General features: G+C 31.3%; 1 protein-coding gene across 2 annotated transcripts; it reads left to right on the forward strand.

Annotated features, from left to right (window-relative positions):
* The first annotated feature begins 1028 nt into the window (after positions 1–1028).
* LOC107447721 (degenerin deg-1) lies at positions 1029–16517 on the forward strand. 2 transcript variants are annotated; one of them, XM_087166509.1, is made up of 8 exons: positions 1032–1269; positions 4164–4262; positions 5316–5433; positions 7877–7934; positions 10050–10116; positions 10611–10654; positions 12902–12977; positions 16155–16517. In XM_087166509.1, the coding sequence occupies exons 1-8, from the start codon at positions 1069–1071 to the stop codon at positions 16359–16361; spliced, it is 870 nt and encodes a 289-aa protein (XP_087022635.1). In that variant the 5' UTR covers positions 1032–1068; the 3' UTR covers positions 16362–16517. The 2 variants fall into 2 exon arrangements, with proteins under 2 accessions (XP_087022640.1, XP_087022635.1); XM_087166514.1 differs by lacking the exon at positions 4164–4262 and having other exon boundaries at positions 1029–1269.
* Positions 16518–17992: the final 1475 nt, after the last annotated feature.

Consider the following 17992-nt stretch of genomic DNA (forward strand, 5'->3'; position numbering starts at 1 on the left):
TTGACAAAAACTAAATACTTTATGCAATATACTAGCAAAATAACTCATTGTATTTTATAAAAGGCGTTGAACAGCTCAACCAATTCTGAGTTTATGACTATCAGTGTTCATCCCTGTAACCTTGTAATTTTGAATCCAATGAAGAAGACAAGGGAATTTCTTCATCAACTAGCATTGGGACAAACTAGTCGAGGAGGACCTTTTGACCAAACTAAGAAGCATTTGCTTTGCGATGTAAACCTCTCAAGGTTAGCCCAAAGCCAAGGTGGCTCTAAGGCATGATTTGTCTATCACTGAGGATAATTTACGTCAGTACTGTGGTCAGTGAGATTCGGGAGTGGAATTCGTATCTACCAGCCAACTCTGGGATTTGAACCGTTGTTACCTCATTTTGACACCAGTGCTCTAGCCACCACGGCTCTTAATAACTCATTGTCACTAACATAGGGAAACTCAATTATAAGCATTTATAATAACCTATTGCCATTTCTGATAATTTAGCTTTATCAATAAGCCTCCAGTTTGAGCTTTTTTATTGGGCGGCACAGAGTTCCAAGACACGCTGTGTATTCAATGACTGATTTTCATTCATAACTGTTAAAATGACTTCTTAATATGTGGGGTCTAATCATTCAATCAAAAGTCATTAGGGGTTTTTCCAACTAGTATTGAAGATTTAATCATTAACTCTTAATCACCAAGATAAAGACCATGGATATAATGCTTGCATAAGCTACACTTTTAGAAATTATACACCACATTAAATAACACTATTGAACAAGCTTTCGGAACGATTCCAGTAGAACCATATAATTGTCCAATCAAACCAAACTTAATTACTCGATACTGTCAGCCATTTTAAAAGGAAATATAATTCAATTTTACTGCGTATAATTTTTTTCAGAAAAATTGAATGGTACTGTGGTGCACTATTCTGATATTATGATAAAACATGGAGCTGATTTATGTGTTAAAATAGTTTGTTCATTCATTATTTGTTTTTCATTCACAACGAAACTGCATGACAATAGAAATAGTAAAATAAATAAATATGTTTAATTTTCAGTGATGCATCTTCATTTCAAAACCAATACTACTCAACGTCCAAATCCAATCGAAAAAATAAACCAATCATATATACCGACCTACAACTTGCCTGATACGCCATCCATTCAGTTGTCTGTGCATTCTCCATTCTTTCTACCCAGTCCCCACAATGGTGGATATAACTATCTTGGAGGAAGATCTTACGATCTAAGCGTATCAATGGTGGGTTTGTATCACATTTTTTAATCATATGTAAACTATAATTTCGTTATACTTACTCTTTACAATGGCGGATATAACTACAGTGTTGGAAGATCTTATAATCTAAGCGTAGCGTTGAGAGTTTGTATCACATTTCTTTATAATATGTAAACTGCAATTTCTTTATACTTGCTCTTTACAATGGAGGATACAACTACATTGGAGGAAGATCTTACGATCTAAGCGTATCGATGGTGGGTTTGTATAATTTTTAATTTAAATATACAGAATTAAATAGAAGATAAGAATTTTTAATTTAAATATACAAACTTTTAATTAAATATTTAAATCTTTTGAATAGTTCCAAGTCTACAATACGATTTTAAAAAAAAGTTTTATAATCCTAAAAAGAAGAAAAATTCGAAACGAAACTAAAATGTCTATACTTTAATTGCCTTTATTTTCTTTTTAAAAATTTCAACCACGATGCCGCAAAAATATGTTCATAATAGTTTCCATTTTCTCAAAATACTTTAACATTAATTATTAACAATATCATTAACAGTATCATTATTAACAATAACATTAATTATTAACAATATTTCTTAATCGCATGTAAACTATAATTTCTTTATACTTGCTCTTTACAATGGCGGATATAACTACATTGGAGGAAGATCTTATGATCTAAGTGCATCAATGGTGAGTTTGTATCACATTTCTTTATAATATGTGAACTGAAATTTCTTTATATTTGCTCTTTATAATGAAGGATACAACTACATTGGAGGAAGATCTTATGATCTAAGTGTATCAATGGCGGGTTTGTATACCATTTCTTAATCACATGTAAACTATAATTTCTTTATACTTGCTCTTTACAATGGCGGATACAACTACATTGAAAGAAGATCTTACGATATAAGCGTATGAATGATGATGAGGTTGTGAATGAAAATGCTAATTTCTGTATAAGTGTTTTTTACAATGGCGGGTATAAAGGCTACATTGGAGGAAAATCTTACAATTTAAGAGTATCGATAGTGAGCTTGTACGATGAATATGTTAATTTCCTTATAAATGCTCTTTGCAATGGCAGGTACGAGTACATAGGAGGAAATCTTACGATTTAAACGAATTAATAGTGTGTTTGTATCACATTTTTTATCGTATGTATAAATTGTAATTTCTTTATACCTGCTCTTTACAATGGCGAAAACAACTACATTGGAGGAAGATTTTATAATCAAAGCGTATCGATAGTGAGTTTGTATGGTAAGAGCGGTAATTCCTTTATGCCTGCTCTTTATAATGACGAAAATAACTACGTTGGAGGAAGATCCAACAATATAGGTGTATCAATGGTGAATTATTATCACTTTTGTAATCCTATGTAAATTGTAATTTATTTGTAACTGCTCTTTACAGTGGCAGATGCAACTACAATACGAGGAAATATTGCAATATCAAAAGATGACATCGGCTTCTCTTTCACTTTTCGCTCTCGTTTTAATTTCTTATTGTTTCATTTTGTAGAAGCAACTTTTTCTAATTCGAAATTTATTTCTTGAGTTCTTTTTCTTCCTTCAGTTTCTTTTATTTTATTTTCTTCTTGTAAAATATTCCGTATGAATGCGACGGAGTAATGACCATCGTTGAAAAATTCTACGGATTTATCAAAAAATCACTAAAACTAAACTATACTATCCAAAAAAATAACATGAATCATATATCTTAGGCCAGACAAACTCACTCATTGCTGTCAGAATTATACTGACTCCTTTAAGGAAAGAGGTTTATACCTAAACGAAGGCACGATTCTAGTGCCACCTTTAAATTTAAACAATTAATAAATACAATAATATTTTTTTTTATTACAGTTATACAAACTTGACAAATAACTATTCGAAATATGCAAAAAGTGAAATAAACATTATTGAACATTAAACTATTGAGTCCACATTTTTCATATTGTACCTACCACCCTCCCACTCCCTAGATTTTGATTGTTAAAATTCTCTCATTACCACTTTTATCTTCCACAGTCACACATGATACATGCTTGTTGTTACCTAATTGTCAGTTTTCTGGAATCAAACTGTGATATCATTTCAATTGAAAAAGCTTTTCAGTGAGCAAACATTTAAAAAGTTGGGAGATTTTAGAGTTTTTTGCAGTGTTCTAAGTTATAATTAAAAAGTTTCTGCTATATTTAATTTTTTTTATCTTGACGTGGACAATTTGACACTTTGAAAATCACCTGGGAAGTTACAGTTCGTTTATAGAAGGACGATAAGGACGTCCAGTGCTATGGAAACAGGAAACAGCGTATTTCAAAGAGGGGAGCTTTTCTCTCCTCTGATTCCCTTTCTCTCACTACCTTGCAAAAAGAGCCTTTAGAAGTAAATCTTTTATGACACTTAATGAATAGAAACTATTCGATCATTTTGTCCAGATTTTGTATTTTGTCATTTAAAATTACACAGTTTTGGTCTACCTTTATGAAAATACTTTTACACAACTTCATCTTGTTATTTCTGGCTTCAGTGTTATTGCTTTGAATAATTTTTCTCTCCTTCAAGGATTAACCAACCTTGAATGAACGATTCTACAAAAAATTAAAAATATTTGATACTCCTTCAAGGATTCGGCAGTGTAGCTCCTTCCCTCAATAATAACAAACCTTAAATGGACGATACTACAAAAAATTAATTAAAAAATATTTGATTGCTACAAACGTACTGGACGAATCTGAAGAAACGTCCATAAGTATTTTTCGGAATGCAAAATCTCAAGCCTTCGCTGTTTAACTATTTTTTTAATAAATTTTAATTCAATAAAGAATAAGCGTTTGCGTCCAGAACAGCTTGTTGTCGTAAATACACGGTAACTAATTAGAACTTTTCATCTTGTAGAAAGTGAAGCATCTTCTTCCCTCACCGTACCAAACAAATTGCACAGATTACATGAAAATATGGAGGGAGCGAGGTGGAAAGGCGCCAATTGAACAACTGGTACGTAAATACCCGCAAAGATTTATAAGTTCAACAAATAAAAAATGCCAAAAACAGGGAACAGAAAGCATAGTTCTATTTCTTTATTTTTTAAAAATACAAGCAACAAAGCGTATAGTCCACAGAGACACTTCCAGAAAAGGATCTAAAAATGCATTTTAAGATCACAGGAATTATTTTAGGGCATTTAATATTCATCCAAAGTGATGTTTTCATCGATGAGCTTTCTACACTAAATTCTTCCATAAGTAGCCCACTAGTGGAGAGATGAAACCTGTGAGTGCCTGAAGTACAAAAGCTCTCCGTATAATCCATCTCCAAGAATCACTTCCAGAGAAGGATCTTTATAAGATCACAGGAAATATTTTAGGGCATTTAATATTCATCCAAAGTGATGTTTTCATGGATGAGCTTTCTACACTAAATTCTTCCATAAGTAGCCCACTAGTGGAGACCTGTGAGTGCCTGAAGTACTCTACGTATAATCTATCTCCAAGAATCACTTCCAGAGAAGGATCTAAAAATGCATTTTAAGATCACAGGAATTATTTCAGGGCATTTAATATTAATTCAAAGAGGTGTTTCCTTTGATGAGATTTCTAATTTCTTCCTTAAGTAGCCTACTAGTGGAGAGATGAAACCTGTACACGCCTGAATTGCAAAAGATCTCCGTATAATCCATCTCAAAGAATCACTTCCAGAGAAGGTTCTAAAAATGCATTTTAAGATCACTGGAATTATTTTAGGGCATTTAATATTTATCCAAAAAGATGTTTCCAATGATGAGATCTATAGACTAAATTCTTCCAAAAGAAGCCCGCTAGCGGTGAGATGAACATCAGTGCAGGTCTGAAATAAATGCTACAGTGCTCGATTATGTTTAATTATTTCATGAAGATTGCTTTTTCTCCTTATTTGAAAAAAAAATTAAATCTTTTATTTAAGTGATGGCAAGTGCATTTATTTATTAACAGCATTTCTATTACATACTCTTTACTTTCTATTTCATTAAATAAATTAAGTTTTAACATCACATTCTTTTTTTTTAATTAGGCTGTGATTCAAGAATGTATGATGAATATAAGTCTCATTTCTCAAGGATGCGTCCCTAAACATATTAAATATCCTCACAATTTCAAAATATGCAAGGAACAACAAAAAGACACCTCTAGTAAGATATTTCTAAGTTTTAAACACACATTTAAATGCTGATCTTACATTTTTGTGAGCAAAATAATAAGCAATTTTTAAAGCAATCTGTCACACTTTAATCTACCATAAAAATAAAACACATAAAGACTCGATTGAAATAATTTAAATTTTGGATTTTCCTTAAAACTTCAATGTTCTAACGTTTAAATGAGTATATTGTTTTGAAAAATATATCTAAATTAAGAAATATATTTTTCTATGCAATAGTCATATATACTCACAATCATTTTCAGTGTTTTAAAAAAATTTTTTTATCACTATATGATTTATTTTATTTCATTTAATTGCATAAAAAGCAATAATAATGCCGTATAAGCTTTGTTAATACTAATCTTTTGTCTTAGTAACTTGAGGTGATCTTTGCTACTTCGGCCATTATTTTGTTTGAATTTTGAAACCTAATATGGTCTGCTGCTTATTGCTTGAAAGGTTTTCCAGCGAAGATGCATGTCTTAAGACATTTTAATTAAAATTATTTTTAAATTAAAACCCTTCTCTAAAATTAAGAACACATAAGGAAGCAGTTAAAAAACATATATATGATTTTGAAGTATTTTTTTCCTAAAAAAAATAAATATCACTTAAAGAAATTTATATATATATATTATATATATATATATATACACCGAAAGAGCCATTACATTACATCATGACTACCCTCCATCTATAACAATGGGCTCGCCCAGGTTTTCATGGTTTCTCGCCCGGGAACAATGTTTTGACACATTAGGACCCATAATCCTCATAGAACAATCCCCGGCGTCTGTAAGCTACTTGAGCATAGTTGCAGACCAGGTTCACTCATTCATGGCAACAGTTTTTCCTGCGGGGGATGGTGTTTACCAACAGGATAATGCACCATGTCATAAGGGTCGAATTGTCGAGGAACATTCTAGTGACTTTCAAGTCATGTCTTGGCCTCCAAATTTACCTGACCTTAATTCAATAGAGCATTTGTGGTCCTACTTTGAAAACCAAATTCGTGCTGCCACGCTACCCCCTCGCAATGTGAGGGAATTGCAGGACCAGTTGGTGAGCGCTTGGTACCAGATACCTCAGACTACCTATCAGCACCTTGTGGAATCAATGCCGCGGCGAGTGCTAGCAGTTTTGAGGGCGAAAGGTGGTCCTACGTGTTATTAGCAGGACATGGTATTAGCTTTGTGTATGTATATATATATATATATATATATATATATATATATATATATACACACAAAGAGAGAGCTAATATAAATCCTATTATAACGTATTACTATTATAAATATATAGTATAATGACACTAGTACTGTTACCATTATTATTATTATACATCGTCGATAAGCCAAGCATACATCGTCTTGTACTGACAGGACACGGACACGAAGTGAGGGCAGGACTTAGTTAAGGGCCACGCTTATGATACTATATACCAGGGGTGGCCAACCTGCGGCTCGCGAGCCACATGAGGCTCTTTGAAGGATTATTTGTGGCTCTCGATAAATGTACCCGAGTTCCCTTTTCATTTTTGTGCTACTATATTTCAAAAAAATTATTATCGTTCCGTATGTGTTTCAAAATGTCTTTTAAGTTACTGAAAACAAATATGAAAGACTAATGCAACGTTTTCAATGCAAGGTGAGTTTTCCATTTCTAATATAATTATGACACAAAAGGCATCTGGAGAGTTAGAATTAATACAGATACAACAAGATCAAGCCTTACAATTAAAATGTAAGTCGACGTCAAGTACTGAATTTTGGAAATTTGTACCAGAATCGAAGTATCCTGAATTAAAAAAGGCTGCTTGTCGTATTATTTCAACCATCGGAACAACGTACTTACGTGAATAATTTTATTCCACTTTAAAATTTGTGAAATTCAAACACCGATCAGTATTAACTAACCACCATCTCAGAGAATTACTGAGAAGTGTTGTTATCCATTATTCACTAAATTTTAAGGAATTATCAAAAGAAGTAAAATAAATGTGTTTAATATTTTTATTCAATACACATATTTTGTACTTTTACTTAAATGTTTTCAATAATAGAATTTATGTATAAAAAAAATTTATTCCTTTTTTGCATACCTTTTAAATACGTATTTAATTGCGGCTCGAGTAAAATTTCACATTTTTAAAAATGGCTCGACTATCAAGGAGCTTGGCCACCCCTGCTATATACTGTGATACTATATACTATGATACTATATACTATCATGCTATTATACTATATACTATTATACTATATACTATTATACTATATACTATTATACTATATACTATTATACTATATACTATTATACTATATACTATTATACTATATACTATTATACTATATACTATTATACTATATACTATTATACTATATACTATTATACTATTATAAGTAAATTTTAGTAACATTTTTTTTTCTAAACAGACAATACTTTGATACACCAGTGTTCACTATCAGCAGTAAACTACAATCAACCTTGCGAGTAAGTGCCTGGCATTAAATACTCTATTCTGCATTTTATTTAGGTCCATTTCTGAAATAAATAAGATACGTATCAATTTTTGCTTATAATTTTCTTTTATATTTTATAAGGAAAGTGTACTTATTCCAAGCATGGGGCTTAAGGCTCTCACTTCTTACATGGCACAACTAAACATATTTTGCGCATTTTAAATAAAACAGCTCCCATTGACCATAAGTACAGTTAACTTACTGCCTACGACATCAAGAACATTATGCAATTATAGAACATGAGTGAAGGGCAGATCGCATTCTTCTTTCTTGGCTATTATTTTAAAGATGCCTCAAAGAAAGACAGATCACATGATTCTCCGATTGAAGATCAAGCACACAGAGCAATGCTTCGAAGAAGGATGGATAAGTGAGAGTGTTCATTTAGGCCATGCTTAGTGCGATTTTGAAATTGCCCTGTTTTCTTTTTTTTTTGGGGGGGGGAGGCTCATTTTCTCGTCATTTATACCGTTATTTTACATTTTTTTAAATGGTTTGAATGGTGTAATAAATAGTGTATTAAAAAATAATTAATAGTGCAATGGTGCAGTGAATAGTGTACTAAAAAAATGGTTTGAATGGTGTATTAAATATGGTAAAGAGAGCCGCAATTTGATGAGTTCACGAGATAGGTACTGAACATTGATAGCTGAACTTTCTTTCAATTGGATATCTACAAATAACGTCATCGTAGGTAAATCGTGGCATTTGTCAACTCAGCCAATCAGGTTCGACATACATGGATGACGTCGCTTACAGGTATCCAATTAAATGTTATTTAAATAACAAGGTTAGGCATACTCACTTCACTTCTTCTAGCATTGCAAGTACCCAATTATTAAGAGGTCACAGTCGAAGTACGTAACGATGCTTCCTAGTTTTTCTTTCTTTTTTTTTTTTTTTTTTTGAGTGTTTAATATGTAGCAAAGGGCATGTAAAGCGACAAAAACGTGCTTAGCTCAAAAAGTTATCTTGTGTGTGGCTAGTCTTCGAAATCTGGCGTAGTCAGGTAGACTCCGTAAGGTCATTTAAATATCGAAAGTCCACTACGGTCAGGGGATCAGATGACAGATCGCCTGGTGTTAGTCCAAAGCAGTTCAATATGTGCTCGGGTTAATCAGAATGGTTAATACATTTCTTAAAAATTGGAAAACTCTTTTCACTGTTCCTCAAAGAGAGGCACTGAAGATGCCCACTTACAAGCCTAGCCAGAGTGATCAGAGTTCCTCTATGGTATTTGGTGTTTAATAGTACGAGGGCGTGCCCCACTGTACCAAGATGTGCCCCACTGTACCAGGGCATGTCCCACTGTACCAGTCATGCACAGGTAGTATGTGCCACAATGCATTACTCCTTAAATTTACATTGGTATACATTTCTTGAAAAGTGAAGTGATCAGGACACTCTCGCTGCCGTCTTTAACCAATTTCTTCGCAATTTTATTAAAAAGAGTTACCTTAATTGCTTTAAGTGTTACCTAAAAAGAAAAGTTGTGGATTTACCACAAAATTGCTTTAATACTACACAAATTAATTTCGGATTCCTTTTATATTATTTAATTTTATTATTAGTTGTGCGCTTAATACTCACCGAAAATAAAGTGGTGTCATCTCTCTCTCTCTCTTTCTCCCTCTCTCTCTGTATATATATATATATATATATATATATATATATATATATATATATATATATATATATATATATATATATATATATATATATATATATATATATATATATATATATATATATATCGTAGATCGTGCCTGAGCATATATACCCCATATTGGAATACATAGTTTAAGGAGACACTGGACGTTCAGAATGAGAGAAGTCTTTAAGAAATCTATTATTTAATTTTTTAGAATATTAAAAAATTTCACAATTTCACATTTTAATAAGCAATGTGCTGCAAACCGTGGTGAAATCGGAGTTTTCCTTAGGGAGTTATAAGATTATTAATTTATAAAGGTCCAGACATCAATATGTAGTTCTTGTTGACAAAGCACTTTTTTTTACTTCAACGACCAGTGCCCCATTAAGGATTCAAAATAACTTCAATTACTATTTATTTCTTTAATTTCAGTTCAATCTCTTATTCTGTAACAAAAATGGATGAGAAAGATATTAAGAGTCCTATAATGCAGCTTAATGTAAGTATGAATTAACTAACATCATGAAATGGTTATTTTTTTTAAAAGCATCTGAAAAATAATAGCATTTATCTTTAAAACATTTAGCACTATACAAATTCAGAAACACATATCATATTGATTTTGTGCTGTCATTTTGTACCGTTATCACTACGCTTAATATGCAATTTTTTATCATTTGGCAATAATAAATTACGTAAAAAAAATTTTTTTTCAGAAAATAAAAAAACAAAATTTTTTCAAGATAATTATAGTGAAGAATAGACAAATAATGAAGATATTCTAATCACACCATTAGACTTTACAAACTATAAGCGCCACCTATGGTCGAGCACACGCTTTACATAAATCAGATGTATCATTTGAAAAACTTAGCTGATTCTAGCTGCAAATCAGATCTGGTCCATTTTACACAATGAAACTTTTTGATGGATTCCTAATTATACTTCACAAATAGAGATTCTATTTATTGATAGAGAATTTTTATTTTCTAGTTTATGCAACAAGATTGTTCAGGCAACAAAGTATGGCAACCAGAGTAAGTACTTATTATAATAAATAAATGCATATATATATATATATATATATATATATATATATATATATATATATATATATATATATATATATATATATATATATATATATATATATATATATATATATATATATATATACAAGGTCTGGCTATTAATTTCCAGGACTCATGGAATAACTCAGAAGAAAAAAAAGTTAAACACATAGCCATTTAATATTATTCGAAGTAATCCCCATCAGCCGTAATACACGTCTGTGCTCGGCTGTACAAATTTCGGAAAGAAGTTTTAGAGTCCACTTTTGGAATGCTCTTTATTAGTGACGTTACAGTTTTCGTGAAGGCTTCGACATCCTGAAATCTTGTTCCCTTCAGTGAATTTTTCTGCTTAAGAAACAGGAAAAAGTGTGTGCTAGGTCTGGCGGGTATGGTGGATGCTGCGACTCAACGACACCATGCTGAGCACACAGCAAACGCAATGTGTGGACGCGAACTTTTTCAATTGTTTCCGGCTTGCGTGCGAACTGCGGCCGAACTGTGTGCGGATCATCCTCCACGCTTTCGCGTTCGAAAGCGTTTAAACCATTCAAAAGTTCTTGAGCGAGATAATGCTTCCTTGCCGTAAACTTGTTTTAACAATTCGTAGGTTTCTGCAGCTGTCTTGCACAATTTGAAGCAAAATTTAATGTTAATTCTTTGCTCCATTTCACTTCGACAACAGGAATTTAAGAGCTCCGTTTTAATGCGCTGTTCCACGAGAACCACTCACTTCAGAATGGCGCCGATTGCACTGAACATGCGCTAGAAAACACTCTTCAATATGCAATCATTAGCGCCATCTTCCGGCTTTTCTTTCTTCTACAGTTACGTCAGTCCTGGAAATTAATAGCCGGACCTTGTATATATATATATATATATATATATATATATATATATATATATATATATATATATATATATATATATATATATATATATATATATATAAGAGCCGATTCAAGAGCCGTTACATTATGACCACCCTCCATCTACAACAATGGGCTCGCCCAGGTTTTCATGGTTTTTCGCACAGGAACAATGTTTTCATGGGGCACATTAGGACCCATAATCCTCATAGAACAATCCCTGACGTCTGTAAGCTACTTAAACATAGTTGCAGACCAGGTTCACCCATTCATGGCAACTGTTTTTCCTGCGGGGGATGGTGTTTACCAACAGGATAATGCACCATGTCATAAGGGTCGAATCGTCATGGATTGGTTCGAGGAACATTCCAGTGACTTTCAAGTCATGTCTTGGCCCCCAAACTCACCTGACCTTAATCCAATAGAGCATTTGTGGTCCTACTTGGAAAACCAAATACGTGCTGCCACACTACCCCCTCGCAATGTGAGGGAATTACGGGACCAGTTGGTGAGCGCTTGGTACCAGATACCTCAGACTACCTATCAGCACCTTGTGAAATCAATGCCATGGCGGGTGCTAGCAGTTTTGAGGGCTAAAGGTGGTCCTACATGTTATTAGGAGGGTGGTCATAATGTAATGGCTCTTCGGTATATATATATATATATATATATATATATATATATATATATATATATATATATATATATATATATATATATATATATATATATATATATATATAGAAGCTCAAGTTTCTTTGTTAATCGCGTAATTAATATCTATGGCAATCTATAATTGAAATGCAGATTGTTTATGAGGTAAAAGTTCAAACAGAAAATATTTCTATTTGCTTTAACTGAAGTTAACCACACTAATAAAAATACACTCTACAGTGTTCAGTTTCTCCTATAAATCAAAATTGTTACACAGTTATTATATGAGGAAATTTTTTATCAACTGCTTAAATTTTTAAAATTACTTTTCGTTTAGAGGAGAGACTTAGACACATAAATTGAAAACGGAGTTGTTTCTTCTTTTTTATTATTCAATAATTTACATTTATTGAACATTCAATATTCCATGAATTAGTTTATTCCATAGTTTAAATTAATATTGTTCCCTTGCTTTGAAAAATAAACTGCTTACATCATAACAAATTCATTAATTTAATATTTAAATCCACACAAAAGAGAATAATGTCATTATCATTAGAATACGTGATCGAAAAAATCTCTGAAAACGTTTTTTTTTAAAAAAAAGCGTACTAAAATTCTAAAATCTACATATTTAGAAAGAAAAATATCTAAGAATAATAACTGTTTTATTCTATTTTACGTTTTTCAGGTGCGGGATGGTTAAAATACACATATTTTTCGACAGTTTCGAAATCACCAATCTGACGTACTATCCACGATATGAGGTAAAATAATGTTGTTTTTGAATTGCGTGAATAATCTGTCTTTGTGTTACAAAAACTCTCTGACACTATTTAAATTCACTTGATTATCATTGTGACGTAGATTGAGGAGTGACGTAGATTAAAGTTTTTGAGAATAAAATACAGTGAAAAAAGCTCTACTCCGATGTAAAATCTAATTAAATAATAATTGGTTAAGATAAGCTTAACTAGCAATTATAGTTAAGCAGTATTATTTTTAATATATCTTGTTTTAAAATAAAAATGTTTATTAGCAATTAATTATTACTTTTTCCTCAAAGCCTTTCTTCAAGAATTCTAGAACAATACTACGAAACTTCGCTGTAAAAAATTACGGTATACTATACCGGCACCTTGGGTACATCGCCCGTGAAATCCAGTTCATTAAATTATATTTTTTAAACTAGAGTTTCAGTGATTTTGCGGTAATTATTACTGTATATCAGATTTTTTTTTTATTTATTTTTTTTTTTTTTGCTCTTTTACATGTTCCGTTAAAAACGGAGGAAAATCTTTTAACATACGAAACAAGTGGGCTGTTATGAAAATTTATTTTTAAAAAAATCACTATGAACACAATTTTAAATATGGGAATTCGAAACAGAAAAGGCGGAAAAAAAGAATTTCATCCTAAACAGTATATAAGTTTTATGAGTATAAAGAGTAACTTAAAGAGTATAAAGTGTATATTCTATATGAATTCTCATCCATATGAATATTTATCTACATGTATTTTTTTTCACGTCTGTTCTGCAGTTTCATTGTAACAACTGTTTTTCTTACGTTAATTATCAAAAGCATCATTAAAAATAGAACAAGCTCTAAATTATTATAGTTATCTGTCTAAACTAATAAGCATATTTAAAACAAAAATATTACTCTGTTTTTTTATGAATAGTAAACTTTTATTTCATCACTTCAGACTAGCTTATATCTCACCTCCGATTAGTTCTTAGTTGCCAACGCGAAATAAGAAATTTCATCGGGCTTGTGACAAAACCGACATACAAAACCAATGTAGCACGTAATAAGTGTTCTATGTAACACAAGCTGAATATCCGTTCTTCATAAGGGATAAAAAAGATATTTATAATAAATTAATTAACACGCTTAACTCTTCGCAATCACGCAAAACCACTAGGCAGAATAAATCAAACTAACTAAAACAATCTTGTTTATTGCTTGACAGAAAACTTTATTCTCTTCAAAAATATAAGAATCTAAAATAACAGTTGGCATACTTCAAGCGCTCAGAAACAGGCTCCCATTTTCAAGCTTTGCTAGACGTAAATGAGAAGAAGCATAAGTGATTTGAAATATAAAACGTAAACGTGTGGTTTTTCTAGTTTTGCTTATGGCCTTATTTTTTCATTTTTTGTTACCAACTTTATGTTTTATATTGTAAATCACTTTTGCTTCTTCTCATTCATATCTGACAATTCTTAAGAATTGGCGCCTGTGTTTCAGCGCTTGAAACATATCGACTGTTATTTATAATTTCTTTATTTTTAAAACGAATGTAGTTTCTAACCCATTCAGTTTCTTGGAATTATTTTATTTCATCACGTTTATTATTTTTTATCATTTTCGTTTGTTCCTTTTAATGTGGTTTTACGCTATAAAATCAAGACATATCAAAAGAAAGGTTAACTAAAATCAGGATAATTAGCCATCAAAAATAAAGATCTTAATCGTGTCACGATTTACCGCAAACAAGCAATTTTCTCTATAAACTTGTACTTTAGTACATAAGTTACTGTTTTATTTCAAATACTATTTATTACCTTTACATTATTTGAATTTATAAAGAAAAGATTTTAAAGTGTAATTATAAACGAAATAAAAATGGGATTTGAGATAATTTTCTAACTATTAATTTACTGACTTCACCTGTTATTGATTTTGAAGTTGCTTGCCTGACAGCATAACATTTAAAGAAAAATATCTGTTAAGGAACGAGCAAAAAATTTATCGTGAAACCCGTTTATGATTAAACAGAGCTGTACGTTACCTAACATCACTGATTTCACCTTTTAAATAATTATAAAACAGAATCATCTGCAGTTCAATTTAAAGCAATGCTTAATAAAGAAAGAAAAGCTATGAGAAAATTAAATTTCCGAAATTTAAGGATCCTTGCACAAGCAATTCTAAAGTAGTAAGACAGAGGCGAAACACAGAGATCTAAAGATACACATACAAACTAATTCTTTTATTTTCATAGATACATATAATTGGATTTCTTTTACAAGTTATTTACACTTTCAAATTTTAGAAACATATTGTTGCTTTTTTTTAAATAATAAGGTTTAAATTTCAGATTGTTCAGTCATTTAGCTCAGATTACTAACATTAGTTCTTTAAACATTCAAATTTATCAAAATTTTGCCATGATTTTTTTTAAGCATAAATATTCCTATACAAAAAATTTAAGAAATTCTCAGTGTCCATTTTAATGTTACTTCGATAAACTCACTAGAAACTGCGTGTTTCGGACTAAATAAAACTACTTTAAAAATATATTTTAACTATTTTTATATATAAATGAAAATTTTCGGAGAATATAACGCCCATATGTTGATATGAAAACAGATTTAAAAGAATCCTTCTATTAAAAAATATTTAAAAAATTCACAAAATGTCCATTTAAATGTTACTTCTATATATAAACTGGAAATTGTGAAATTCGGACTAAATCAAACTATTTTAAAAATATTTTTCAAGTATTTTTAAATTCATAGGGGTATTTTCAGATAATATGGGCCCATATTTTAATATGAAACCAGTTTTAAGAAGATCCTCTATTCAAAAATTTTTTTTAAAAAAATCACAAATTGTCCATTTTAAGATGAAAGCCGATTAAACTTTTCAGTTCTTTTTTTCGAACGGCATCGTCAGAACAGTTTGGTGGGGAAACGCAATGACGTGGAGAAAAGGGAGATTAGTGGATACCATGGCAAAAAGTGGCGAAATCTTAGAACTTTTAAAAGCCTATTCTATTAACGAATGCTATAAATAGTTATTATAATTGCTGCAGACAGTCATTTATATTTTTAAAAATAGTAGTAGACTACTTTTTTTGACACCAAATCTCAGCAATTTTAAAAGTTCTTACGCTAATAAAACAAGAAAAAATAATTCCAAAAAAACTCTTTTCAGTCTCTGGAATTGGTCAGTGTAATTGGAGGATACTTGGGAGTGTGGCTTGGAGCCTCATTGGTAGCCGTTTATGATTTGATTGGTGAGTCACTTGTAAGGATCATCAACCGTAAAAAGCCTGGAAAGCATATTCCATCGAAAATCGTGAAGAAGTTTTCATCAAAGAAGGAAATAGCATTTTTGTCTAAAATACCGAAAGTCTTATAAACTTCGAAGACGTATTCAAGTTTACTTACCAAAAGGTTTCATTATACCAGTGATTTTATTAATATGAAAGATCTGATGAAGAAGACAGCAAAATGATGATTTCTTTTTACATATTTCAATCCTTTTTTCATTAATAAAATTATACTACCAATGTTATTTTTCTATTATTATTATTATTATATTTTATAAAAGAAATGTATTTGTTTTTGTATGTATTGCAACAAAAAAAGACACATTACGATATATTGGTGCTGCTAGAAGACCATCTACTCTTTGAACTCCTGTACCATATTATCCAAACATACATGATAGTATCCAAAAACAATTCAAGAGAAGATTTTGCAATATGAATGGCGGTGTTCTCCTACAGAAAAATATTTAGGGTCTCTTTGCAAATGGCAGTAAGGGAGATTTTTTATTTAGTGGGCTATAGGTAGTCTTTATATGGCTGATTGTAAGGAATGAATTGAGTGAGAGCTGTAAGGCAAATATTCACTGTATAGATGAAAAGGTAACGATATACGTACAACACAAAGCACTTATTGACATTTGATAGCAAGAAGTGCAATTTATTTTCTTTTGGACCTCCTTGTTGAAAAGGATTGCACACCGGTAAGACACATTTTCTTAGAAAAATCGTAGGCGTTACATTTTGTTTTGCTGCGTAAAAATTATAAGACTCAGAATTTTAAAATTATTGAGGTGCGTAGAAAAATTTACATGAATTACGATGAAATGAAAATTTCAACGTTCGAGAATTATTAAATACTTAACTTGTATGAGAAATGGCATACGTACCGCTCTATAGGCCGTAGAATTGCAGCAACAGAGTTGTACATTGCCCACTTTTGTTCATGAACTTAACACTAGATTTTTTTTAAGAAACTGTAATTTGTTTGAAAGTTATTGCAATATAAATAGCTTTTTATTCGAATTTTTTCCCCATTTCATTTGTTTTACATTACATTTTAATGTGCCGTGTTGTTGTTATTATATAATGCCACTATCCAATTAACCAACAAGCCTGCTTGGTGAAACCAAGCGAATTTAAGGCAGAGGGTGTTTTTCTTGTTTTCAGTGATGCCAATAATGGCCCGGAATACGTCTTCAACCACGCACATCACAGCCCGTTTTAAAGCGAGAACCTATTCATTCATCCCCAGATCGTAATTTTGACCTGAACCAGAGAGCGATAAATTTCCAATTCATTACCCCCAGAATTATTTATTTGTTATGGGAAATTGGACTTAGTGACCCGACAGAGTTAACGTACAATAGTCACCATTTAGTACACGGGGAGTCTTCGGCCGGCGGGGACGACTTCACGACCTTACCAACCAGGATATCCCGGCCTTTATTGCGCCTCGTAAAAGCAGTAAGACTGAAAAACTTGAAATTCCTAACGTGTGCAGAAAAATATACAATAAAATTAAAAATTTAACTTTTGATGATTAGTTCGAGAATTACTAAATATTTAACTTGTATGAGAAATGGCATACGTACCGCTCTACAGGCCGCAGAATTGCAATAACATAGTTGTACTACATTGGCCACTTTTGTTCACAAACTTAATATTAGAATTTTAACTTGTTTGAAAGTTATTACAATATAAATAGATTTTTACACGACTT

Source organism: Parasteatoda tepidariorum, chromosome 1 (genome assembly GCF_982258835.1).
Source record: "Parasteatoda tepidariorum strain Cologne lab strain chromosome 1, Ptep-v5.0, whole genome shotgun sequence".
In the NCBI taxonomy this organism is placed as follows: Eukaryota; Metazoa; Arthropoda; class Arachnida; order Araneae; family Theridiidae; genus Parasteatoda; species Parasteatoda tepidariorum.

Excerpts from the sequence above, each read along its gene's own strand:
- LOC107447721 (XM_087166509.1), top strand. The coding sequence starts at position 1,069 with ATGCATCTTCATTTCAAAACCAATACTACTCAACGTCCAAATCCAATC. Across the intron at positions 5,434-7,876 it reads ACAACAAAAAGACACCTCTA|ACAATACTTTGATACACCAG; the intron begins GTAAGATATTTC and ends TTTTCTAAACAG. Across the intron at positions 10,117-10,610 it reads GTCCTATAATGCAGCTTAAT|TTTATGCAACAAGATTGTTC; the intron begins GTAAGTATGAAT and ends TTTATTTTCTAG.